This window comes from Megalops cyprinoides, chromosome 12, assembly GCF_013368585.1.
Source record: "Megalops cyprinoides isolate fMegCyp1 chromosome 12, fMegCyp1.pri, whole genome shotgun sequence".
Taxonomy (NCBI): Eukaryota; Metazoa; Chordata; class Actinopteri; order Elopiformes; family Megalopidae; genus Megalops; species Megalops cyprinoides.
This window is the reverse complement of record NC_050594.1, coordinates 11,181,158-11,209,156: the sequence shown is the minus strand read 5'-3', so window position 1 is coordinate 11,209,156 and position 27,999 is coordinate 11,181,158. Positions and strand designations below refer to the sequence as shown.

At 41.0% G+C, this 27,999-nt stretch overlaps 1 protein-coding gene across 1 annotated transcript; it reads right to left on the bottom strand.

Annotated features, from left to right (window-relative positions):
- Positions 1 to 3: 3 nt before the first annotated feature.
- LOC118787119 (1-phosphatidylinositol 4,5-bisphosphate phosphodiesterase beta-4) lies at positions 4 to 27,999 on the bottom strand. The gene is made up of 37 exons (XM_036542553.1): positions 27,916 to 27,999; positions 26,370 to 26,450; positions 25,669 to 25,728; positions 25,117 to 25,260; positions 23,560 to 23,639; positions 23,188 to 23,241; positions 21,862 to 21,943; positions 21,627 to 21,727; positions 18,975 to 19,029; positions 18,379 to 18,487; positions 17,285 to 17,495; positions 16,951 to 17,044; positions 16,247 to 16,326; positions 15,972 to 16,056; positions 15,790 to 15,880; positions 15,437 to 15,532; positions 14,629 to 14,720; positions 14,181 to 14,258; positions 13,738 to 13,882; positions 13,278 to 13,362; positions 10,994 to 11,118; positions 9,871 to 9,922; positions 9,428 to 9,530; positions 9,121 to 9,285; positions 8,291 to 8,495; positions 7,534 to 7,622; positions 6,984 to 7,134; positions 6,005 to 6,057; positions 5,745 to 5,810; positions 4,655 to 4,770; positions 3,711 to 3,786; positions 2,866 to 3,041; positions 1,847 to 1,948; positions 1,463 to 1,520; positions 936 to 1,022; positions 743 to 779; positions 4 to 227 (listed from the first exon to the last, which is right to left on the bottom strand). Exons 1-37 carry the CDS (start codon positions 27,997 to 27,999, stop codon positions 142 to 144), a joined length of 3,654 nt encoding a protein of 1,217 aa, XP_036398446.1. The 3' UTR covers positions 4 to 141.

Genomic DNA, 27,999 nt, shown 5'->3' with positions numbered 1-27,999 from the left:
AAATGTCCATCAGACACTCTCTTGAAAAACTCACCAAAATCTCTCTCAGTGGAACTGACACTCCTGTACTGTAATTATGGTTCCCCAATCTAATTAAGAGAAAAGTAAAAACATAAATGTGTGTGTATGTGCCTGGCAGTCTCAGGATGTCTGCTGACTCCTCACATTGTGGCTGGTCTGTGTGCCATCTTGGCTTCCAGCTTCAACATCTGCTGCATCTCCCTGGCCTGTAACAAACCAGCCAACAGTCTCAGTGCACTTACACTGGCCCCAAGTCAGCACAGACAGAAACCGACCCCTGGACAGCACGCATACAGGCTGACCCCAGGTCAGCATGTACAGAGACTGATACCAGGTCAGCAAAGACACAGACTGCTTACATGCATGTGCATTTATGTGCAAATGTGGGTTTGAGTGTACTATAACAACACTGCATTCAGAAAATGAATGAAATTAAAAATCCTCTTCCAAGCACATGTGTGGAGGCTGGCTGTTGTTAACAGCATACTGTAGGCTACACTGACACAACAAATGACAGGCTTTGGTCTAGTGTGCACACTTGCAACCGCTGGCTGTCAGATATTGTTTGCGTCAACTACCTTGTTAGCCAAGTCACTGTACAGAGGTCTGTCAAAATTTTGAAACAGACGTCTGTCAGCAAATATTTTTAAAAACGCTACACAACAGCACGGGAACAAAGGTCCACACAGCTACACTACGTGTGCCGAGTGACACGACCTACCTTGGCATTGAGACTTCACATGATGCGTTTTCAAAAACTGGAAAAATGGAAGCAAACCATAAAAATAATGTTAAATGCCAGAGAATGACCAAGACTATGAAAAGTGAAAGTAGTGTGCTCATACCTGCAAGCGAAGATGAGTGAGCTCTCAAATACCTGAGTGAGGTATGACCTGTCCCTGCCTTGCCCTCACCTGCCCTTTCAGTTTCTCCAGCTCCTCCAGCTCCTCATGCTGAGTCTTCTCCAGCTGCTCCATCTCCTTCGCCTGCTTCATGGCTAGCTGGAAACCAATATTTACACAAACATAACTTTCAGTTAATACAGTTAATAGTGTATTTTTAAAATATATTAATGAAACAATATTTTTCTAAGTCCATTTCAGAACATACCAATTACTGTCCTTTTGATAAATGCTGTGTAATTTATGAATATTTTATAATAGATGTAACTTACAATATACCATATACGTACATTTACACTGTATTGTACCTCACTTGTTTGTATTATACATTACTTGTAAGTCGCTTTGGTAAAAGTGTCTGCCAAATGAATAAATGTAAATGTAAAATGTAACATGTTAAAGTGGCAACACATTTGGTATTTAGCTACAGTTTATTTGATATATATTTCTATTATGCTGGATTCTGTATTTCAATATTATGGAATACAAATGTCAATTTCACAGATCCTTAAGTTCTTAAATTAAGAGATGGATCATACCCTTTTCCTCTCTTCCAGGAACTTCTTAGTGTTTGAGCTGTTTAATTCACGAACTCTCCTATAAAACCAAACAAGATGCATGTGTGACAATGTTGCTTGGAGAACCTCAAAGCTTAAAATCTGTACATACAGACTAACAGGCAAGACTGCAGCTTAAATCATCCAAACTAGCCTGTGTACTGTAGTCAATTATTTCATGGATGCTGGTGGTGGAGGTGACATTCCCCTCTGCCTCATTTCTGATAATATTTGAGAGATGGATGTGGGATGTGAAAGTGGACGTGGGATGTTGGTATCCGAAAGAGCTAAACAAAGGATAAGAGCATACATACCTTTTTCCTCTCAGTCTGTCTCTCTGTCTCTCTCCACCTTGTTAATACACACCTGTCTCTCTCAGCTTTGTTTCTGATGCTCTTGTCCTGGCTGATGGCTTTGCTGTTCTCCATGGAGATCTTGGCCTGGTTGGCATGCATCTCTTTGCTCTGTCTTCACAGATGGGGCAGAGAGAGAATCAGGTGCCAGTGACTTTTGGTAAGCTTCTCTGTTTAGTGTTGGCTGAGTCATGCCACCGTCGTCTGGACATTGTAATGGCTCTCATGAGTGGGGCCAAACCATTTGAGCACCATAGAAACCATGATGCTATTTACATGAAACAATGAGCACCCTGTTCATGGTCCTTGCCTGTGGAAACCTCTCTTCAAATTGCATTAGGAAAATGGGCAGGCTAAATAGAGAGAAGACTTTTCAGTTCAAAAGAACAGTTTGGCTTAGAAGAATTTCTACACTCTATGAATATGTGTTTGCATCAGTGATGACAGTCTATGGGGAATGAAAGTTCAGTGATTAGTCTAAATGCACTGCAAATACAGGAATTTCATTACTTCTGCTGAGCTCACTGAGAGGAGGTGAAACATTCCTGGGTATTGCCAATGCCAGATAAAGCATTTCTACACATAATTCTTCTGAATGTAAGCACCCACCACTTATTTATACTTACAGTTATTAAACTGATACATTGTACTTGCAATGGCTAGCATACAATTTCTGAGAATCTCATCTTATAATAAAATGATGACAGTTCAACAGATATGAATTTCCATGCAATGTGAATGTATTTATTACAGAACATGGAGGTTTGCTGTCTCATGTGGGTGTAGAGGTGGTAGTTTTCTAAACACTGCAATGCCTACATAGCCTGCATAACCAGAATATATCAGGAGCCAGCATGCCTTCATGACATCAAGCAAGGATGCACACCAAGGTTCAATTCAGTTAAATTCTGACAGATGAATCTTTGGTTTTCTGCAATGGGAAATGCAAATGTGTCTCCTGGTTTCTCCATTTTCTGAACTTTTGAGGGACAGGCAACCTGAAGATTTCATTGGCTGATGGTTCTCTCTCACCTGTCGTGAGTGAGCTTGAGGTGCTGAATCTGCTGCTCGTGAACGCTGACCAGCAGCGACTTCAGAACGTCCCATTGCTGCAGGACATGCTGGTGCCTCAAGTCCTGCTCCTCCGCATTTTGACACGCCAACATCTCGGACCACTGCTGCGAATGCAGCGACACCAAGGCCCTCACCTACACAGAACAGGTAGACTGGAGACTGTAGCACAGGTCTGGACAAAAAAAAAAAACTGTGCTGTACTGAAAAGATTGCATCAACTACCTGGAACTGTTGACTCTTTCACTAAAATGTCAACAAAATCCATCTATTTCTCACTACATACACCCAGCTCACTGTCTAGGCACTTGACTGATTGATTTTCTTCAACAGCACAGACATCTTGCATATCCCATATGTTCAGAGCCCCCAGCTAATCCTTGTGCAAACATTTGCACCTTTTATACACACACCTTCATAACCAATGAGGCAACAGGCATTCTCACAATGCACATCATTTGTCCATTTAAATGAAATATATTCCATTGACCAATGACATATCAATACATTACAGTGCACGAGAGGACACATGTACTCGTGTATGCACATTTACAAGTGCAAACACACAGACAAAGACCACACAGACAAACCATATACTCACACATGCACACTCTAGCTACAACACACAAACACTAATTATTAAATTATTTAACACAGAAGTCATTGAAGACAGATAATGCAGAAACATAGTTGTTTTACATCCATCCGATCAGATATAGACCCAAAACAATGCACCACTCACACACACACACACACATACACATACACATACACACACACACACATACACATACACACACAATTACCTTTGCTTTGTGATCAGCAGTGACTGTCTGAATTTTAATTTCAATTTCCTTCTTCACTTGAAGGCAGTCATTTTCTCTGGAGTAAATAAAATACAGAGTATTACTACAGATTACAATTATATTAATAATAAAAATAAGCTCAACAAAACAAAACTTGGTACTTGGACCACTCACAGAGGCGCAAGGAGTAAGACACAATACTATCAGGACGCACTCAGACACTTAATTAAAGCCAAAGTGTTACGATGCTGCACAGGAGACTAGGATTTCTATCAGATACTAGCTCACTCTTGTAAGGGTTGGCTCAGAAAAAAAACATTAAAATGTTTTAAAAGTATCAATTTGAATTTAGTGAATATGGTGCGTTAAAATTTAACCACAATTAATATACACAACTGAAAACAATTCTGGTTAAATGTAAGGTTTACTGTAAGGACGGTCTAACTGAAATTCAGGTGAGTATTCTATTGTCAGAAATTTTCAGTTAGGCAAACAATTATATAATAGATCAATAGATCCGGACAGTTTCAGCTAGAAATTTATGTACCTTCATGTACTTCCAAATTTCATGATCTGATTATAACTATCTGACATTAGCTGTTACAACTACAACTACAGCAGAGTCAGCACAGCTCTATCCTCTACGAAAAACAAACAGTAATAATGAGTCATAGGGTTATTAGTGGTTTTTACTATGAGAGTCACTTGAGAGTTAACTGATGCTGCTAAATCAAGCATGTTAAATAAATTAGTGCTCATGAAACACATATATGTATAAATGAGTAAATATTCTATTAATATAGGCACTCAACAAATGGCCTGCATGTGGATTACATCATCTGCTTAAAGGCTTTATCGCATCATTTAAGCAACACTTTACATAGGGTAGAATATGTGCTAAAACAGAACACACAAATCTAATATTTATTCATCAGTATATTTACCCCTTTTTCCTGATGGTCTTCTCCAGCAGCTTTTCGAGGCCAAGTTTTTCTTTGTCGTGTTGAGCCACTATCTTGTCCACCTCAATGCAGTGAGTTTTCTGCATGGTGCTGTGCTCCTGGGACCAAATGAAAATATGAACCACTGGGGTAAGAGTGAGTGACCACAGGTTAGAGTGACTGACTGCAGAGGAAGTGAGAGATCACTGCTGGGTCCATCCACTACATTATGGGAGTGACATATGGTATTTCTCTATGGTATCTGTTCAGACAAAACTTGCGCAAGCAGTCTCAGACACCCATTCCAATCTTAAGTGATTATTCTTGACACCATTTCATTGACACATAGACCTTTCGGTACCATGAGGCAGTTTACTTTATAGAAACATAAAAACAAAGCATGGTTGAAAATCTGTCAGTGGTTCATGTTTTTGTTGTGTTTTTATTAACACCAGTACTGCAAAGACTACCTTAGCATGTAACTGTATATTCTTGTCAAAGTATTTTTCAAAGAAAAAGTTGCGCATGTCCATCTTTTAGCTAAATGGCTGATCATCTTTATTGCAAATATACAGCAAATGACACACAGGCACATTGTAGGGAACACATAACTAAATGGTCATTCAAAAGGATGAGATCTAATAGCAATAGCCTGAGCACATGTGATTACTACAGTGTAGCTCAGTTTAATGCATCATGATCCCCATTTAGAAACAAGTTTACACAAGTCCTTTTTTCCATGGCAGCTAGATGAAACTATTAGCATCACTTGTCACACCCAGGTTGTCATTATCATACCTTATGTAGAATGTTTCCTTTTTTGATGTTTTGGTATTTGTTGATGTTGTAAAGCTAAGTCAGTGTTTACTATTGATGGTTTTCTTATGTGCCTATATCAAACTATATCATTTTTTCAACTGTGCTGTTAGCAGAGAGATAACAGTTGGACGCATGGATCAGTAATTATACACATATTTAACTTCACCATGGATGGTGAAGTTTGCAACCTCTAAATCAGGATTTTCTAGAGAATTTAACATTTAATACAGGGAATAATGGAGATATGAAATACTGATTTTGACCTCCAACTTACCTTTGCATGTTTTCTCTTTAAAGCATGAAGGTCTTTCTGTTGCTTCTTCAGGAGTTTAAGGTATGTCTGGAAAAAAGTGAAAGCCACTTTAAATACATTCATGTCTATCTCATTCACCCTTTCAGCCCATAGTGCCTATAGCATTCACTCTCACTCCAGAGGTCTTTTCGTGAGGAGACAGGTGTTCCTGTCCTGTAAAATGCCATGTCCTGAAGTATTTTTATTAAAAACCATTCTAATCTTCTAGAGTTTATCCTCACCTTCATCTGTTTCAGGTCATCTACACTGACCTGGGCCATCAACATCGTTGGACCTGAGACAGACAGAGAGCATACATGTTTTTCACAAAAGACCACAAACAATGAAACATAAAGTAAAAAAATTATTTATTATTTACTATGCTTACTACCCTGCTATGTATTGATATACATACCAGAAATAAAGGTGTGCACCTACAGTTAAGCAGGGCTTTAAATACAAAGGGTATGGTGGTCACAACGAACGGAAACTGGCTTGGTCAACTCCAGCATTATAGATGTGACATTTCCAATCAAAACTGGCTCACAGAATTAATGTAAATGAAAATTTTGGAATCATATCTCGACAATAGCACTTAGGAATGAGTGTAGACATAATTGATGGTGAATTTGCAAATACTGGAATACTGTAGAAAAATAGCAAATAAACTTGTGCTACAGACAAAACAAAAATGGTCAAGCATTTTTGGAAGGGTAAATGAAATGTCATAACTCTGTAAACTCTAGGTTCTTAGGCAAAAACACTGACAGCCATTTCAAAAGAACACAAAGCCGGTAATTATGAAAATATTTGCTCTCTAATATTTGAACTGGTGGGGTAAACAGACAGATGTGACATCCTCCATTACAGACATGACCATATCAAAAATAAAAATTCAATGATTATAGACATGTTCAAAACTAATTGAAGTACACCCATCTCACTGTGTGACAGTAAGTCTAGAAAGTCCCACTGAATATGATTTTTGCAGGTCAACATGGCCCACATTAAGGTACAATCTTAAACATGTTTCACTATCCACTGTAGGGACACTGCTCACCTCAGGAAGCTTTTCATAGGAATGTATCTACTGTAAATATCAGCATTAATATATTTCCTCCCTTTATATTAAACTAAAAGAAAATACAATGAGTTCAGACAGTGATATGCTCACTCGGTGAATGTTTTTTTGGGAGTGACTGGGGTGTGCTTTCGATATACCCTTTGTGGCATCGTTGGCATTGGTCTGTCCCCACATAGAGACCTGCTGCAGCTCGCAGCTGCTCTGTGGGGTCACACTCTTCTTCACCATGCTGCCCTTTCCTCTCTTCTCCGTCTGTAAGCTGCCGTTGGGCACGTCTGCAATGTCACTCTGTACAAGCAAGACACAGCGGGGTGTTAGCCAAATCATTTAGCCATCCATATAACAGCTCTGGGCTTGAAAATGGAAACAGAAGTAAAGCTTTTTTGAACCAGATGTTACCACTTTTATCTTTAAATTTAAACTTATTTTCACATATCACCAACAACACATACCTGACATACAAGACAGACTTAGATATTCACCTCAAAACAGGATTGAAAAACGTTTTTTATAAACCATGATAAAATCGTGTTATAATAAAATAGCAGTTATGTAGTCTGGCAGTAATCTATCTGTTAAGTGCAAAATCAATGGTCACTGTTAATATGCATTTTGTTTACTAAGAAGTTATATTTAAACTGTGTCAGATCATTTTATGAATATGGAAAGAAGAAGAAAGACACACACTGTCTCTATGCCCATGGCCCTCATCTGGTCAGCCCTCTTCTCAGAGATGGACAGGAACTTCTTGGGATCAGACAATGCGTCTACAATGGCTGGAACAACAGGATTTAAAAACATGATGAACTGACACTATACAGAGGAACCTGCATTCACATACCAGATCATTTATGAGGAAGAAAAAAGTCCCACAAGATGCAAAGAAAAGAAAATCTGAGGTGTAACGCCATATTAGCAAGTTCCTCTGATAAAAGTGTCTGAGAAATAAATCCACTTAAAGAAAATGAATATAATATTCATAGATAGAATATAATAGAAAAGCAAACAGTGTAGTACTGTTCGCGATAAGTGAATGTGCCCTCTGCATGGCAAAAAGATGAAAACCATGTTTGATGAAACCATCAGCGACCGCATGGGATGTGCTTTAAATCTTATCACTTCTCTATAATTTCATAATTTTCATAGGACCCTCTCATAAAATGAGATAAGAAAGATTTGCAGCTGTGGAGATGAAGAAAAGCAAATGAAAACTCTCTCTCCTCTGACAAGTGATGCTATACAATTTTTTGTGTTCCACAGATGTGTGCTATCAATTCCAGACTGTCAAGTTCATTTTTTAAATTGAATTTCTGATTCTAAGATATGGAGGTCCATAACGTGGACCCAAACAATTTTTCACATACACTACCCTATTAAGATAATCTGTCTACTTGAAAGAGCCTCAGTAAGTTCCCCAGTCACACAGAGAGAGGTATCCTCTTACCACCAAAGCCATCTGGCACATAGGTTTTCAGCACAATGTTACAGAAGACAGTGGGCAGGGATAGTGGCTTGTTGCCCTCATTCCTCAGAGAGATGTGTCTGTATCCTGCCTGGAGGCCATCCAAAGGGAGGATCCGCTGGCCAATCAGCTTGTTGTTATCATCGTAGACGGCAATCCTGAGCACCGCCAGGTCTGGCAGGATGACCTTGTAGAGACAGAGTGTACCAAACCAGTCCGAATGGACACCTGCAACTTTTCAGAATCAGGCTCTTTGTGAATACCTCAAACCCCAGTCCTTCAGCACACATGGATCAATTTCCCAGAGAGAGACAGGATTTCCTTGCAACACCAAAGGCCCAAATCCCCATGTGCGTGTTTGTGTGGGTTCCAGTGTCCAACAATGGAAAAATTCACACACAGACACGCTACTCATCATGATTTTACAACTCATTCAGGAGCCCAGTTCCAGAGAAGCCCAATTATAGTGGAAGGGAAAGCAACAGATGTGATCCCAAGATGATACTATCAGGATTTCACAGACAAGTCTATATTTTTACTGCATGGCCTGTTTTAATACTGTTATTTCCTCTCTTCAGTATACTTGTGTTGCAATTTATCTCTATTTTACATGTTTATTTTTTTACTGTCAGCTTTTATTTTCTATTATCTGGAAATTGCTTTGAATGCCTTTATGAGAAGCGCTATATAAATAAAATTTATTATTATAATTACTATAAACCCCCTACACCTTCAACCTCTACAGCAGTGTGATCCAACACCCTTAACCCCTACAGGAATATGACCTTGCTGGGGCAGTCTGTTCTACTGACCTTCCTGAAGACAAAGGGCTCCTCGTTGTAAACAGGATTCAGCCCATTGTTCATGACCATCCTCGTGCGGAACTCTTTGCGGATGGTGTCCGTGGGCAACCCATACATGTCGACCTCCACGTACGTTCCAATCTTCTTATCTGACAAAAACTGCCCTGACAACACCTATGAGGGGAGGAAAAAAAGGTCACGGACATGACATGTGGAATTTATTAGAACTGTGTGAATGAAACATCCTCAAAAAAAAAAAAAAAAAAAAGAAAATCAGAAATTTTAGGCAACAGTATGAAGCTCTAAATGGACTGACCTGTATGCTGCAAGTAGCAGCTATGACTCCATCTACGGGCGTTTCAGAGAAAGGGTCAAACATTCTGTCTGGGCGACGCATAAAATCTGGCTTCAGTAGGTACCTGTGTGGACATTAAGAGACGGCTCTGTGACAAGGGGCAAAGTTAAGTGTTAGCTTAAAGTAGCAGTAGAAATCTCATTTGCACTGCAGCAATGTCCATCTGAGGTGCATTATAGGATTGGCCATTCTGTCTTATGCCTGCTGTTTTAATACAACACCACCTTAGTCTTGTAGTACTACTGTTTTCAATACAGAAACACATTACCTTAGACTTGTTGGATCACAATCATTAACACTACAACACACTTTAGGCTTTTTGTACTGCACCTATTGTACTACAGAAGGCCTATGCAGGAGCTATTCAGGTACGTTTATAAACTTAAAGAAATGCTGATGCTCACCCACATGAGCCATTGTACTCAAACTTTCCCTGGTTTAGCTGCATGGCTAAATCTGTGAAAGGAAGAAAAATGTGATATTCAAGCATTTCCTTTGGTTATTTACTACATATCATACCGATCATATAAAAGCATCTGATCAACATAAAAATGCATGTAAAAACGATTTATGTTGGAAACACCATCTGTGTGTTGGAACAGATGAACAGATGTGTTGGGGTCTAAGAAAACCCCCGACTCATGTTAATTTCACAGGTTTCAGGCATATCAGTACATCACTATCCATTTACTCATTTTGATTGTATGTTATAGGACACTAGCAAAGGAGAAGTAAAGTAAATATGGTTTTGGGTCATTTATTATGTGGTATGTCTTAGTGCTCAGATGAAAATGTCACATTTATCATACTAAATCATGCTACCAAAACTGAACTGCCTGTCTGCCTGCCTGCCTGCCTGCCATGGTGGCAACTTACCTTCTCCTCTTGCCAGGGTTTCCACTGTAATAGGAGCTTCACATTTTCTTAATAATGGACACCACAGTGGAAAGTTGCTTGAGTTCTTTTATAGTCAATTCCAAACTTGTTGATGTCATTGATCATTGGCCTGAAGTCTTTGCACCGCTCTCTGAGTTTAACCATGATGGTCCACAGAACTAATTTATTTCTTTTGTATTACTGTCTTTTATACCCCAGGGAAACATAAAATCTCTACATAATAAAAAGCTTCCATAGGTTTTCCAAAAAGCAGCATGTTGGTACAGATTTGTCTTTCTGTATTTTATTGAAAAGATTACCTAAAGGTACGAATAAATGTGAAGTTGCTGTGATTAAAAAAATTATAGACATAGAAAAAAGGATCTGGTATGTCCATTTTACTGTTCTATCATGCATCCTATGAATCAGGTGTTTGAATGTGAATGTGAGTATGAAGGAAATGTGTACAGATTCATAGCATGCCACTGACACCACAGGATACCCTGTAACTCCTGTCTGTGCTCAGGGCCTCGAGCTCTGCACACTCCATTTCCCAGGAGCTACTGTGTTCTGGAAGGAGTGCCTCCAGTTGTGTGTGCATCTGTTCCCTGGCAGGGGGGGATGCGGTGACACGGGGGGTGACAGCGTTACCTGGGGTTTGGAAGTTCAGAGCCACCATCTGGCAACCGGCATTCCAGAAGATCTGAGGCATGTAATTACTGGAGTCAACACGGCCGCCTTTGGGATAGATCCGACTCATCTGTCGCTTGTTATAGCTGCGTGCCCCATTCAGGAAAAAAGCCAGAGACGTGAGCATACTTTACCATTATAATCAGGTTAGGACCCCCAGGCCCTTGCAGACCACTGGAGCTGAAAAAGGCTTTGGCTGGTTTTCCACAAACACCTTGTCTTTGGAATGGAGACAATCTCCAGGGGCTTATGTTAATGTGTGTGCCTGGGTATGCATATATATATATATGTGTGTGTGTGTGTGTGTGTGTAGACCTGTAGCCCAGAGCCCAGCCTCCAAGGGGTCCCATGGCTTGCATCCAACTGTCAATGATTTTATGTTTTTTAATTAAAAATGCATGAACCTTTTCTGATCTGCCTTTGTCCTTTCAGCATACTGCAGTTTACATAAAGAATACACTTTTTACACTAATGCTTTTCTTCAAACTAGGTCTGCTGCACACTGTGCAGCCACAACAATGTTGCACATGTTGGTTCCTTTATACCATATCAGCAACAGTGCATAGAAAATAACTGCAGCAACACCATTGGTCACGTCACTCAGCCTATTAAAAGGGTTCTCACTGCCATGTGCAGGGCAGGGTGGAGGATGCTTAGGAAAAGCTGGATCATCTACCTCATCTACCTAATGAATGTGTGAGATGATTGTGTGAGAGGCTGGCAAGCTGTCTAAATAAAGCTAGTTAGTTAGTTAACATTAGCATAACTAGCTAATGCTACAGTCACTAATGGCCACCATGATAACTGACAATAAAATTAACTAGCTAGCTGGTACCCATTAAGTATGCCAGCATAGCTTGTGGTACCACTGGCTAGGTTAGTTAACAGTAGTCAAGGACTCACAAAAATAGCTAGCACTATCTAGTCTTATACTGCATCTCTTGATATTCCCTGGTAATGTTAGCTAGCTTACTGCCCTGTTACAGTAGCAACACCTACTGCCCCTGCTATATAGTAGTGCTGGCCACTGCTTCTGATTGTTGTTTGATTGTAGTAGCATCAACGATAACTGCCCATTAGTGCTGACTACTCATATGTGATGTTGTTTTGTACAATGTCCATGTATGTGTTACAGTTTGTATTATAGCACCGACTGTCACTTATAAGACAATTAATATTCTTGTCTGAGTTTAATAATCAAAAATCCCCCCCCTAGAAGGGGCCCCAGAATTTATATAGCCCAGGGTACCCAATTACCTTAATTCAGGCCTGTTTGTGAGTGAGTGTGAGTGTATACTTGTGTGTGTGTATGTGTAAGAGAGTATGAGTGAGCATGTTTTTATACAGACACAGAATGACAGTACAAATTTTTGTCAAATATCACATAATAATATCTTCCATTTCACACAGGACTGCTCGTTTAAAATAAATCCTGGCTGGCAGCATTTTTTAAAATTATTTAAACACATTAAATTATTCAAAATGCAGGGAGTTTGGAGAAATAAACATTACAGCCATGTCTAAGCAAATGTGTCTTGCTGTGTATCACATTTTAATAAAACAAACTTTGCACCTCAACAAACTGGAACTGAATTTCTGCATACTCCTTTTGTTTTAAATGAAATGTAGTTCATTAAGGCCGTCACATTTTAAATATGATTACTGCTGGAATTTCACAGAAATAGCTCTAACTGTTTCAACCCAATATCTAGCCCTGTGTGTTCAGTCATAATTTACTGCCCTTTCCAAGGTAAAATTCTAAAAAAGCCACTTGAGCACACGTACAGATCCTCAGACTTTGAAGATGGTAAGTTCAAAAATTCAACAAGGAGACAACATTTCAGTAGCCAGCTTAATTTTTTTTATATATTTAACAGGAATAGGAACACGGTGCTGTAGGAGCTGGCATGGCATGAGAGAGGGTTTTGGTTCATTAGGTCAGACAAATTTGGCTAGATAGTTGTCCCATTATTAAATATTTTTTGATAATACTATGTGGCCCTCTTGTGGACATATGGTATTATGACTCCTGACATTTTAAGATGCAAATATTTCAAATAAATAAATATATATTTTCAATTCAAATATTCAATGGCCTAGGTGACACCCCTACAGGTCATTATTCACAATTAGAGTCCTACGGTTTAATAACTGTTTTGTGCAATTATGTGTGTTCTTGCTCCCACCATTCTGCATTAAGATGTTGTGAACCTGAAATTAGGAAGTGACTGAAGAGTAAGGATACTTCACAAACTCAATGGCATTTGTCTTCAAATATCCAAGTCCAACTGATTCGTTGAATGATGACATGTTGTGGTGGATATTCCTTTCTGAAACGGATTACAAAAGAAAAAGTCATACCCATTTAAACACCACAACAAGCAATACCCATTTAAAAACACTTCAAAATACACTCCCTATATGATACAAATATATGACTTGCTATGCAAATGTGTGTTATGACATGCATATATTGTAGCTATACACTTGATTTGCTGTGCAAATATGTGTTATGACATGCATATATTGTAGCTATAAACTTGATGTAGGATGAGTATCAGTCCAGAAGAGGGCAGAGTGGTCTGCATGCTGGCTCAGTGTGAACCATCCTTACACTGTAAACGTCTCATTGGCTAATCAAAATGATGGACATATTACTGACCCTATTGGAGGTGGGCTGGGGTGAGCTTCTGGAGGACACATACCTTCAGCCACATCAAAGCCCTGGAACTTGACAGGCTGGGCGTAGTTAATCATGGCTGAGAGGTACGGGTGGATGTTGGTGGTGGCCCCCACATACTTGTAGGAGGCGATCAGAGCCTGCTCCTCATCCTCAGGACTCTCATCCCCCTTCAGAAACAGACAATGTTAACCCTCCTCATATAAACACCCACTGTTAACCCACCCACGATAAATACACACTGTTACTTCCCCCCCCCAAAAAACACACACTGCTACCCCTCCAAATAAACACACAGTAAATACACTACCCCATGTAGACACACAGTTACACCCACCAACCCACCCTCAGATAAAAACACAAAGTTAACCCCAACTCAGATAATCACACATTGCTAACCCTTGTTCAAAAATACATATGCCCCTTGCAAAAGTCCCACATGAACCATAAGAGAATAGGGTAGGCTACCTTCTTGCTGTTGTCCAGGTCAGAGGCCTCAGACACATCAGTCATATCTGTTGGGTCTGAAATATCATCTTCAGTATCCTTAAAGAGCAACATAAGCACAAATTAACTGATATTAATTCCCAAAACTATGTAGGAGTACCTGGTCCACTCAGCCACTGTGGTACAGTATATCTACTTCACTAGCTCTGGTACTGCCATCCACCTGATGACACTGTACAAACCGTGGTTATTCAAAACAGTTCACCTGCAGTGAAAACATGCCTACGGCTAATGGCACCATCACAGTTTGCCATCTTTTTGTGTCTAATCCTATTACATTAGTAGCAATGTTGGTGTATAGGTACTGCTGATTATTAGATGGGTAGAGTGTCCTCTACTTTCTTGCAGGATTTGCAAACGCAGTGCAGACAGAGTGTGTATGTAAAAGGTAGAAGTAAAGGCAGCATACCTTTCCGACTTTGCGATGTGAGTATTTCTGGCTCAGGTCTCTGGAGGGCACAGCACTGCCGAACTTCAGCTCAGGGTGGGCCTCCTCTTCCACTGGGTAGGGAAGAAGAGACACATCAACACCAAAAACCATCATGGTTATAATCACCCATAAGCCTTTAAACATGTCCTACACAAACATAAGGTCCCGTGTAAGGACTATTGACCATATGATATGCTAGGCCTCCTTAAATGTTATGGTAGGTTAATCTGACTCACAGACAATGAAGCCTGATGTCTCAGAAAGGCTCATTTAGACATCCATCTGCAGGACATTCAGGGCACACACAAACAGTTGGTCCATTTACTTGCGTAATGTTCACAACTGTTCATGTTAGAGACCGATTCACCCAATTACTCTCCTATGTTCCAGCTTGATTCTAAAGCTTACAGTAGCTTCTGCTTAACTAGCAATCATTATTAATCAGGAGTAATTGGACCCCCACTTTTCTTAGGTCCCTGTGTGTCTACATGATGATCCCTGGTAGATGAGGAATGGTCCACAGCCGGGCTACAGCCAGAAAGGTTAAGCACACAAGGGAGAGTTGGCAGCTACAAAGCAGGACAGGCCAATGATTCACCCTGCAATTCACCGCACTCAACAACCTTCTCTAATGCTGTTGTTGTTTAAATCAACATTAACGCTGCTTTTCATGGAGACCTGGTGACCCTCAAACAGCAGAGACACATGATATCCAGTCTAAAGCCCTCAGGAGTGATGCATTCATGTGGCTCTGTGTTTAGTTCCAGCACACACTGGGCATGCTCACCGTTCTCACTCTCCTCCTCGTTCTCGTCCTCTAGGAGGTTCATGGGGGAACTGGCTCCCCCTCCTTCCATGTGCTTTTTGAAGTCCTCCAGCTGCCCTGTGAGCAAAAGCAAACATTTACTGAAGATATGCTCCTCCTCAGCTCACCTCAATGCGTCAGTGAAGTTGCGTCCTCAGCACACCGAACCATATACTAAAGCTACACTTCCTGTCAAACGGTGCCTATCAAGAAGTGTGTCAAATGACATGGGCTGGATCTAAAAGCCAAGGTAACAGAAACGTAATCAGTAATGGAAGCAGCCTTTTGGTGGTGCAACTGTGCTATGATCATGCACGCCTTTAGCAGCAGCTTACTCTGTTCCACTTCAGGTTTTAATCGTTTGTTTTTGATGAGGATTTTCCTTTTCAGATCACCAGGGGATGGCAAAGGACGTCCTGCTTCTAGCTGTGACATAAAACAACACAAGACCAGGATTTGACATAGTCGGCAGCATTCAACTGGATCAGTCAAATCATAAGAGGCAATACAGACAAACCGGAAATCCCTCCAGCGGTTGTTTGAGTAACAGGTCTCCAAAGATCTCCTCGCAGTACCGGGCCATCTTATACTGCTGTTGCTTCCTGAACCAAAGAGGAGGGAGATGACGTCATCAGTCAGCTCCCTGGGTAATGTGAGACATAGCTGCAGACATGACATACTCTAAATTAAACTATAGTCAAAAGTGAAAGTTCTGAAAAGTAGAACAGAATCGTTCCAAACAACATTTATAAAACTTTGACCAAAACAAACTGTATACAGAACATCACGTACGTGCAATGGTTTTCGAATGACAGAATCACAGGGTACTCAGAAGACGCAAAAGCTGTTTCTTTAATTGCTTGAATTACATCCTAAAATAACAGAAAATAACATCAATAAATAACATTAATCATTAGCACGGGGTAATACTGAGGTTAGAACTACCGAGTTCTAATGCTTAGTATCTTTATTTCCACAGAATACATTGGACTATATGATTTGATAAATTTTTGGTTATTTTTGATATATTTGATTTCTTATGTGCATTTCCCTGAGAGATCAGTACATCTCAAACACAAATTACCCTATACTCCTTTTAATGGGGGTATACTCTCAAACACACACACACATATAAGCAATGTACCAACCTTGCTATAATATGATATTATTTGATAAACATAACCTTATACAATTTAACCTTATATCAACAAATAACACATACATATGTGCATATAAAACAGAGTTGAGATTGTAAAATACACAGAAAAAAGGAAGGCAAGGACTTTTTGTTTGCCTGATGACCAGGCTGAGAGACAGTGAGATGACCAGTGTGTCAGTGCATAGAGTGACACACAACACAGAAGGGAAGATCAGCGATATGTACTCCAATCATTGTGTTCATGTATTGATTGACAGTAGTGCATGTTTATCTTGAAGGATGAAGAGAATGTCTGTGTGTCTGGGTATGTGCGCATGTGTATTATTTGTGTGTTCACCTTGAAGAGGATATCAGTGCACATGGCCTTCCCATGGGTTATAATAGGCTCCTGATCTTCTCCTTTTCCATCCCAGCAATCCAGCTCCACACACCTGGACATGTGCATATTCACACATACGAACACACGTGAGTGCATTCACACACATAAACACACATTTGAGTAATAGTGTGAGCGTCTCTTGGGGGGTGCATTGGGGTGTGTTGGGTGCGAGTTTAGGTTTAGGTTTATGTTTAGGTTTGCTGGGGTGTGCTGGGGGTATACTGGTGTATTGATGTGTGATGGGGTGTGTTGGGCATATCTTTGGGTGTTCCAGACTGCATTCCTGCTGTACCTGCATCCAGACAGGAGCACCTGTCGGTATATCTCCACCGAGGACTTCCCTCCAAACTGTCGGCCAATCAGGTACGTGTTATGGGAGGAGCTGATGAAGTAGTGGGCTAGAGGCTGGTCCATGTCCTGGTAGAGTTCCAGCCGGTCCAGGAAGACAGGCGCATTCTCGTCTGACATCAGGTACCGGCAGAACCCATCACTCGAAATCAGACCTTTGGAATAGAGGGCCAGAATATCAGCATAGAGAAACGTCTGGAAACTTTTACATTCCAGCATCACATGGGGGAATGACGTGCTTCCTTTTTCTGAACTAAATATCATACTTCACACTTTAAAAAAAAACTTCTGCTCATTCCACACCACATTCCATACACTCCAAGATAGGATGTTTTCAAAAAATGAGCTTAGTTAGGAGGCTGGTTTAGTTAGGAGGGGGGGTTTATATGTATGTACCTGTGTATCTGACATGTCTGCTGGCATGTGTGGTGTATATGCATGTTCAATTCAGCACCTACACCAGTGAACTCAGCCTGGTTTATGAGTCACAAAAGAGGAAAGAGATGTACTCGCCACTAAACCAAATGCTAGAAGCGGATAGTACTGCTTTCTGGGAGATTGTAACTGAAAGGTACTGACAATGGCATGTACATGCACTGCCCTCTAAACAAAAATATCCTTCATTTTACAGGAGGGCACAGCAAGCAAGACACGAAATCTGGACCAAGATAAATTACATGGGTGAGAAAACTGCACTGAATACCCAGCAAAGCCTTCTGAATGGTGACAGGTTAATTGCACCTTTCCTGTACCCATGTTTTCCCTCTAAATGTGTTTTGAAAATAAGGGAAAGAAACCCACACCTCTGACACAGTTATGCTGTGGTAATAAGAAGCAGCAAAAATACAAACATGAATAATCCGACTGTCCACTAGAGGGCTAGTATATTACAGCATTTCCAAATTTCAACTCAGCCGTACATTTCGGTACCTTTCTTTTCACTGAAACCACCACTGCAATACCATGCGTTTCAGAATGTGTGTATGTACAGGTCTGTGTGTGTGTGCGCGAACGGTTGTGCTGGAGCGACAGCACTACCTTTTCTCCTAAGCTCAGCATCCTGCTCGTATGCGCTTATGATCTGCAGGGCTCGTTTAGAGTCGTAGAACGGGAACAGGATCTCATTCAGACGAGGATCCCGTTGGTTCTGCCAAAAGAACACAGGCACTTTAACAACACCTATTAAACCAGCACACCTTCCCATTGCTAACGATGGGTTTCAAACAGAGACAGAGACTCATGGCGATCTGATGTGGGCATTAAGTAAGTGATTACACAGCCAATAATGATGCGAGTGCAAAGCAGAGGAGGGAGCGCATAGCCGATTTGATGTTTTTTTTTACTATCATTTCAACATAATGGAAGATTGTGAACACTCTCCTGCTGTACTTGCCTGGTTCGGCTACTTTATTCGCTGCACTGAATGGGTCACTCCCACGCAAACAGCACACATAAACCCAGCCAAACAAGCACCATGGCCCTCAAAGCAGGCAGAGTTCTGCCCTTGCATGGCCTGTCATAGTTACAAACATAAAGGCAGGGGTAGGGGGTGGGAGGTGGGGGGCGGGGGCAGTGTGAGGAGCTGCTGAAGCAAAGCTGGAGCACAGACAAGTTAATGAATGAAAAAAGCTTACTTCATTCAGAAAGCTGACTAACTGGTCTATGCCTAAATAATCCCTTTTGCCTCCACTGTTGAAAAGGAATTCATTTGGGAGAAAAAAAACAAACTGTTACAATTTTCAATTTACAGTTAATAAAACTTGTGAAAAATGAAATCACACAATAGTAGTTTTTAATGCCTTACCTCCCACTAACGAAAAGTCTGCATTAAAATTATAGGCCAGGATCCAATCCTACCAAAGCCAGCAGATACTGTATGTGACCCAATGCTCTTTCCTGGAGCCCTCTCTGCACGTTGCCGTAAGTGATTCATTCTTGAATGAAGGTCATCACACTCAATATATACACAACATACCTCTCAATCAGTGAACTACAAGGTCAGTCAACAACTTGACCACTCAATAATACTCAATAACAATCTGCCATGCTAATTCACATAACTGCAAAGAAGAACATGTCCAGATTCTATGGTGTCTGTGCCAGCAGGAGAGCCCTGTAGCTCTATGGTGACTGTGCCAGGGAAGAGTGCTGGTGTTGTGTGGGGTCTGTGCCACAGAGGAGTACTGGTGTTGTGTGGTGTTTGTGTGAGAGGGAGAGTTTTGCAACGGTTTAGAGCTAGAGGGTATTTTTAGCTGTGCGGTATCTTAACAACCTCGGCTACAGTGTTTCTTTTTTATTTTTGCAAAATATTCCTAAAATGACAAAAAGGAGTAATAGTGATGACGATGACTACTCTAATAATTACTCTGGAGTAGAAGCAACATGACAGGCTGAGTTTATTGTTGACACCATACAACATGTTTGATCTTCGATATGGTATAAGATCAGTTTGACAATATAACAGCAAATAAACATCTGAACACACAAAAAAGATCATTTTGCTTCAGTAAAGGCAAACAACATTGACATGACAGTAACGTCAAACACCACAGTGGCAGTAATTTACTTAGAATAAATAGCAAATGTTTGTATTTCAATAACTGTTCTACTTAACAAGTTGTATTGCACATATGTAATGACAGAAAATAGATCAATTTGAGTTAGGACTGGGGTTGGGAAATATGAGCACTAAAAAATAAGACCTATGGTGTCCCTATGCAGTCAAAAAGCGAAGCCTTTTTGTTGGTAATTGACTATATATTCTACATTAAAGCAAAGCCGCAATTTTTGTACAGACATCGAGGAGCAGAAAGTTAGCGTACTTTCACTGTTTTGGTACTACCGAAGTGGTCTCAACGTATCTATTTTTGACAGCCTTAACTGAATTGCATAGTGACGATACGACTCGGTGCGGGAACCCTCACAACATGACATAATTTACAGCACCATTTCCCTGACTGTTTAACCACCAGTCCAACCCCTTTCCCCCAGTGTATGCTTACTGGCCTGTTAACTAAAACGTCTTTACATCTGTATTCCACATTTCTTACTGCAGTTTAACGTTCAAATGCATTTGCAGCATATCAACATGGTCATATCTCCATTTAAGTTTTCACTTTTGTTAATTTACAGGAGGTGATATTTGAATAGCGCAGAATTTCTTTTCATTTTTTGTTACACAAGTTTCATTTACCATTTTGTTGATTAATGAGGAAATTGGTGCTAAATATTAGCGCTTAAGATATGAGGCCAAGATATGTGCCATTTACGGGGAGCGCACGCCATGACAGGCACGCACTTGTATAGGTTAACACACCCCCATTGGTAATGAAACAGTGGAAATATTTTGTTTGTGTTGCATTAATGTTTCTGGGTGGTGTTCTTTTGTTGGTTTTCTTTTGGTTTTTTTTTGGATGTCATTGTATATATTTTCGCACCTCCCTCGTTTCACTGTACTGGATGTACGTAAAACACCTGCCTTTTGGAAAGACTACTATTTTTGCACTAACCTATCACCTCCCATAGCTAAGCAAGCATGACTAACTGAAGGGGTCATTTCCACCTGTGCTTTAAAAGTACAGTGCAGTTAGTCTGAATACAGGCCCTTGTTAGTTTACCAGGTTAATATTCAAAATGTGGAAGACGGTTAGGGTTTTTGTTTATTTACAGAAGTTAGTACAGCAGATATAAACACCCAAGATGAACATGATTCTGTTTCTCTTCTAAAGAATAGCAAAGATACGCTGAAACAAGATTTCTCTCTCCCTTTTTAAACTTATCCCCTAAAGACCATTGTGAGTGTCATGTACAAATTACACAAGTTTTAAGACAAGAGTAATAAAGATATATTGTCACAGTAAAATGGTAATCAAAATTTTATTTCCCATGGGTCTTAAAAGCCTTTCCTCATTTTCAAAATCAAACCAAAGTGGTTTTAGGTATTTCACTGTACTGCAGTGCTGAATGTGGTTCAATGTATGTCTGTGCTGAAAGTGATTCAGTGTCTGTCTGTGATGAATGTGGTTCGGTGTGTGTCTGTGCTGAATGTGTTTCAGTGTCTGTCTGTGATGAATGTGGTTCGGTGTGTGTCTGTGCTGAATGTGTTTCAGTGTATGTCTGTGCTGAATGCAGTTTGATGCGAGTCTGCTAAATGTGGCTTGTGTGTCATTGCTGAATGCAGCTTGATGTGTCTTCACAGGTTTGGTGTGTCTGTGCTGAATGCAGCTCAGTGTGTGTCTGTGCTGACTGTGGTTTGGTGTGTGTGTGTGATGGCTTGGTAGACTCACAGTTTCCTGAACAGCTCCTCAATGTCAGTCCGGGGGCAGATCTTCTGGGTCAGGGCATAAAATCGGTCAAAGGTAAACGCAGCATGTTCAATTTCATCATTCTGTGACCAAGACAAATAAAAAGGACAAAGCAAAATTCAACAATGGCATGTCACAGCTTGCCCTTTTTAGTCTAGTCACTGAACTCTTAGATATGAACACACTAATGGACAGAGAGACAGAGGGAGCAGGGCACCTTTCCGCTGGGAAGGCCCAGGTCTTTCAGGGCTTGGAAGATTCCCTTTTCCGTTTTGCCAGAGGCAAAGGTCCTGGTTATGCTGTAGGAGAAAGCAGAAAGAGCATTCATTAGTTTCATTTGCTCCTGGGTTTGCTTTTTACAATGTGTTTTGCAATGCCGCACACTGGCTCTAATTCCACATGCTAAATGCAACAAAGCAGCATCAGCTCGTCTCATTCTGATGACCTCAGAGGTATTGGAGCCAAAGAAATGTAGTCAGGCAATGTTGGATATCTGGTTTTTGTTGTAGTAATCAGTGAAGTTCAACTGTCAGCAAAGAGCTTGGGCATCACCCTCGACAGTAACCTGGACTTCAAGGAGTACATTGCTCGCACGTCACGGGCCTGCCGATTCCTCCTCCACAACATCAGGAGGATTCGTCCGTTCCTGACAACATACGCGACGCAGCTCCTTATCCAGGCCACAGTTCTCCCTCGACTGGACTACTGCAACGCTCTCCTTGCAGGCCTCCCAGCATGCACCACCCAGCCTCTCCAGCTCATCCAGAATGCAGCTGCCCGACTGATCTTCAACCTCCCCAAATTCTCCCATGTTACTCCCCTGCTGAAATCCCTCCACTGGCTTCCTGTCGCTGCCAGGATCAGATTCAAGACCCTGACCCTCGCCTTCTCTGCAGTCAACAGGACAGCCCCTGCCTACCTCCAAGAACTCATCCAGCCCTACACACCAGGCCGACCCCTGCGCTCAGCAGCAACTGGACGCCTCGCTCCTTGCATGGTCAAGGCAGGAGGTGCTCGTTCTGCCGGACATCGGCGTTTCACCTACATCGCTCCCCAGTGGTGGAACGAACTCCTGGTCTCGCTACGGACAGCTTCTTCACCCCAGTCCTTCAGACGGGGCCTGAAGACGCACCTCTTCAGACTCTACCTGGACTGACCCAGCACACAATTGCTGCCCCCCCCCCGCCCATCAGTGCTGTCGTAAATTGCTGTGCTTTTTAAATTGTGCTTTTAAATTTGTCTCTTGTTGCCGCCTTTACCCTGACGCTCATTGCGCCGTTTGAAGTTGTCGAAGTCCACCGTTTGAAAGTGTATCGTGTTAGCTGCCCTATAGGCTGTAATTGTACAAATCTAATAGTACTATGTCCTCAAGCAGACGCTGCTCTCAGCTGAGAACTGTCTCATTGTGGAACTGTACACATCCTGTCCCCGTACTGTCGCTATACTTGCTGTATGCACTTTTGTAAGTCACTTTGGATAAAAGCGTCTGCTAAATAAATAAATTTAAATGTAAATGTAAATGTAAACTGATTAGTGCTCTCACCTTCTGACAGGTATTTTGCCGTTCACATTAGTCAAAAACGACAACTTCATCCAACTGTACAGGGGGAAAAAAGGAAAAAGATAATATCACAGGTAGCATGATATACTCATGTTACAGTATTGGACACAAATCTTACACACTTTTAACTTACTTTTGTAAAAGTCAGGAGGCATGTCTGAATGCCAGTCTGGACATCTGTGCTCTGGATCTCTAGCTACGTCACGTATTCAAGTGTTCAGTAATCTACTGGTCGAAGGGTAAGGCCTGAACGCTGCTGTTTGGGAACTGCAGGATCTCTGGCAGAGGTACCAGGGGCGTGTTGGCTGTGTTGGCCTCTCAGGACCACTTGTGTTGGAGTGTTCCAGTACTCACTGTTTCTTCAGGCAGGTCATCGGACACACGTTGTTCGCTCGGAAGTTGTGAATCAGTGACCTCAATCCCTCCACCCATTGCTGTGAGAAAACAATGAACAAAACTTTCAACAAACACTGCTGGGGTAACACTAATACACTCTCCCAAGTGATTTACATTGCTGTCATACTGTACACATAAAACTGTTAGCTCACCAGAAAAGGAACATAAACGAACAGAAGATGAACAAGCAAACCTGAACTAATGTTTAAAGGTATAAATAGACAGTCCTGTTCTTGCTGGTGACAGCCTTTTGTGTTGAGAGGACTGAAGAGGACCAGCTGGTACTAGGTTATTGCTTTGCAGTACTGTATGTCTTCATTTCACAGAGGACAGAAATAAATAGGTTTGCTCTTTCCATTACGGCCACATTGTGGAGCTGCCCCTCTTGGCCCAGCAGTCTTCACCACAATCATTTTCACAGCTCACTTCAACTTCCAATCATCTAATAACACACATGCACAGGAACTTGCATGATAAACTCTTCATTCAAAATGGTAACTGTCATTAGTACACTGCAACACGAAGCGGATTATGTGACACACACATGTACATGATGAGGCTGTACAGAAGCACTAGGCCTGAGGCAGAGCAATGCAGGATTAATACAAACATGCAGATATATATGGAGACGCGCACACACGCACACACACACACACGCACACACACACACTTTCTATCAAACAGTTTATACTATAAGTGCACGAAAATGTATTCCCATTTTGGCCACAGAGATGCTTGCTCTGCTGTGTATCTGCAGGATGTTTTTTTTTTTTTTTTTTTTTCCCTTTATCTTGCTTTACAGCTTGCGTGTCTCTATCCCAGTGTTTTACGAGGAAGCTATTTTTGCACACAGACTGCAGTAGAAAGATGATAGCACACTTCACAGTGAAGCGCAGGGCCTCTTAATTCATCTGGGACTAGACCCCCTTTCATCCTCAGAGAAAAACAAACTGACAAAAACAGCAGGGACCGAGAGAACAGCTGGTTGGTCCAGCAGAGGACTCTGGCAAAGCTCAGGCAAGACCTTCCTAACTATTGCAGTGGTCAGTGAGCCAAGCGCTGGGTGGCCAGTTCAACAAAAGTGTCCGATCTGATCTGTATCGGATGTGGATTATCAAGACAAGTCCTGATCATTTAGGACGACTACTTTTTAAATGGAAAACAATTACAATTTTTTATTGATGGTCATATAGCTTTATTGTGATGCTGACAGATATTTTACATTTCAGATTTTACTCTGAAAACATAGTGCTGCGCCTTAGTTTTCTGTTTCTGTATTAGTCTCCGAGTATTTCCTGCACAAATGAGCCATTCACGAGAAAGAAAATTCACACAGGAGAACCAGGAATTACTAATGTGATGACATACTGGGTGGACACTGACTCTCTTGGAGCAAAGGGAGAATCACCCTGTCTGCACACACATAGCATGGGCTCAACATCCTGTCCCCGTTCCGCTCAGTGAAATAAAGTGTTCACTCGCTGTTCTAGCTCAGCGCAGCGGATGGGCGTGTACCTTTGCAGTGTCGCTGCTGTCTGCCAGCAGGTACATGAAGCTGAGGTTGACCAGGTCGGTGCCACTGCTGATGCAGAGGACTCGGCTCTCCAGGTCGCTCTCCGCCTGCCCCAGGGCCTCCAGGCTCAACAGCAGCTTGGGATCCTGACAGGATGGAAGGAGGAGAGGACGGAAGGACACACGCCAAAACTCAGACATGCTTTACAGACTTACCAAAACTACACAGAGCTGCTCTGTATTGTCATTAAAACAATTAACAGTCATAATAATAACAGGCAGGCAATAACAGAAAACTTGCTCCTTACTGTTACTCATCAAAATAGTTTTGGATTTATTTAAAATAAATGCTGGTCAACCGTACTGTGGCGAGTGTAATAGTGTAACCCCCACATCATAATGCACGATGTGAGGGTTACACAGTACTTTTTGATGTACAGGTTAATCTGCAAGATTTGTGGGTGATACTGTTTGATGTGGTGCCTATACTGTACTGTATGATATGATGTTTATGTTGTATGATGTGAAGGTTATAATGTGTATCAGAGAGCTTACCTTGGGCAGAACAGCACTGCGGACATAACTGATGAGTGAAGTCTCTAAAACTTGGCCCTCCTGAAGTCAGACAGATCACAGGAATGTTTCAAAATAAGCACAGAAAAATCAGCAGAAAAATTTCCTTTGCCATTTCCCAAGAGTCTCATGATTTAATGAATAGAATGACCATCATAATTTGGATCTTGTACAACAAAATGAAATGAGTTATTTAAGTGATGGTGAGGGAATGTTTAAAATCTTCCATTTTCTGCTGCTATACATATTCAACTACATTCTATCTCTTGTATGGACAAACAGGCACAGTATTTATGAAACATATATTTTGTTTATTGTGTAATAAATATGTTATCCTGTGAACGTAAAAGGAAATGTCCCACACTATTGACAATTAAGTCCAACTGTACTGTATTATACTGTGGTTATATTGTTTTATACTGTATTGCATTGAATGGTAAAATGAGATGTAATCTATGAAGGTGAGATACTCAGACAATGGTATTAAATACCAGCTCTACAGTAATGGTATGTAATATCCTGTGCGTGAATGAAAATCAGAGTTTCTCCCATAACTGTGAGCAGGGAGGCTTCTGTGCTGCTTGTTCTCTATGAAGGAGAAAGAGCTTGTGCACTAGAGGAACTATGTTGCATACACACTGATTGCAGAAATAGTTCTGAGATGACAGTGTCTGATGTCCTACCTTTCCTTCACTTTTCCATGTCAAGAAGAAGCCAAACTCATCCAGTCTGACGAGACAGTTTGCATCAAAGACAAAGGGGTCCTGTAATTTAATACAGTGTAGTTTAACAGTTTCACAAAGTATCACACACTTCCTAAGAACAATTCTGCCATTGCATTGTGGTGAAAGAAGGCTTCATGCACACACAGGGAAGCAATAGGGTAAAATATGTAGTCACAAACCAATGTAAATGCAAAACAACTACTTCATATATAACGACAGCACAATGCAAGTGGTTGGTTCCATGTATTGCTTTTACAGACTTGTCAGGAAGAGGTCAAGTTTCCCCACCACTTGTGTTTTTTCACAAATTTGGCTTAGGCCATTTTCCCTTGTTATTCCTTTGATATTTACTTGATTAAAAATCCCCAACAAACCACTAACTGGGTCTGGGTATTTGGATCTGAATTTTGAAAGTCCTAAATGACTAAGTCATCTGCTAATTTTATTTAAATAAGCAGAAAAATGTAGACAAGGGATTAAAAGGAACGCAATTTTGTCTAAAAACAATCTTGACAGCACTTACAAAATTTCAATCAAAATTAAACACATCACTTTAATACATCTCCCACCCTAACACATTCAATTCATCCCTCACGATAAACACAGTCTAACACATCCCCTCACACTAACATACTCTTAACACATAACCCTACAACATACCTCACCATAACTTTCCTACATCATCTTTGAGGAAGGTAAAATGAAGCTCACTTCATTTCTGAGGCTAATTCTATAGATATTCCATCTTATGGGACGGAGATCAACCAGGTGTACTGTGACTAGCCCTAGTGCTCAATACCTCCCTTTGTCTAACTGTGTCTGTACTTCCCGCTGTAGAAGTCTGGAGAGCATTCTTAGACCATTAGACCATTAGCCCTTGTCCTGGCAGTTCTAATTGACACAAAACAAATGAGGTGGATTCGGCCTGGAATCTTAATGCTTCCTGATTTGATTAAAGAGAACATTCTCACTGAGCTGGCAGGGGCCTTCGAACTTGCGTTTGTTTCAAACAGGCAAGTAACCCGGAAATCAGTCCAGGTGGAAATGTAATTACGTTTGCTGCTAGAGTGGCAGCATTTCATCTCCGTGTTTGCACATTTAACTCCCGCCTGCTGGGCCTGGTACAGTTCAACAGTCCAAAGCAGCAAGCAACACTGGCCTACTCTTAAAATGCAGCGGCAGTGAGTAGTAGTGAGGGAAGTTATTATATTTTCATCTAAAATGAATGCTTAGATGTAGCAACTGTGACATTGTGTCCCTAATAAAACACAGATTCTGCATTCAGAATCTATAATAATGGAATTTAATGTTTAAATTGCTTTAAATTACTTATATAAAGTAGACAGTAGTATCTTGTTTAGGAAAGCCGACACCACTCCGAATGCATATGCAAATTGGATAACATCTAATTGTAATTCAACATCGAACTGAATTACATCCAACCGGCATTGATCTATGCAAACGCACACACACATACACACACACACACACAGTAGTTTCTTACCTCATCAAACCTGTCGAAGAAAGCCCCCTCTTGCATAAATTCTGGAATGTGTTTCTGCCAGTTGAACTCATAGGCTTTGGCCAT

Coding starts and splice junctions, on each gene's coding strand:
- LOC118787119 (XM_036542553.1), bottom strand. CDS start 27,999: ATGGCCAAAGCCTATGAGTTCAACTGGCAGAAACACATTCCAGAATTT. Junction 17,045..17,284: donor GTGCTCCTGTCTGGATGCAG/GTACAGCAGGAA, acceptor GCACATGTCCAG/GTGTGTGGAGCTGGATTGCT. Junction 14,721..15,436: donor CGAGGAGGAGAGTGAGAACG/GTGAGCATGCCC, acceptor TTCCCTACCCAG/TGGAAGAGGAGGCCCACCCT.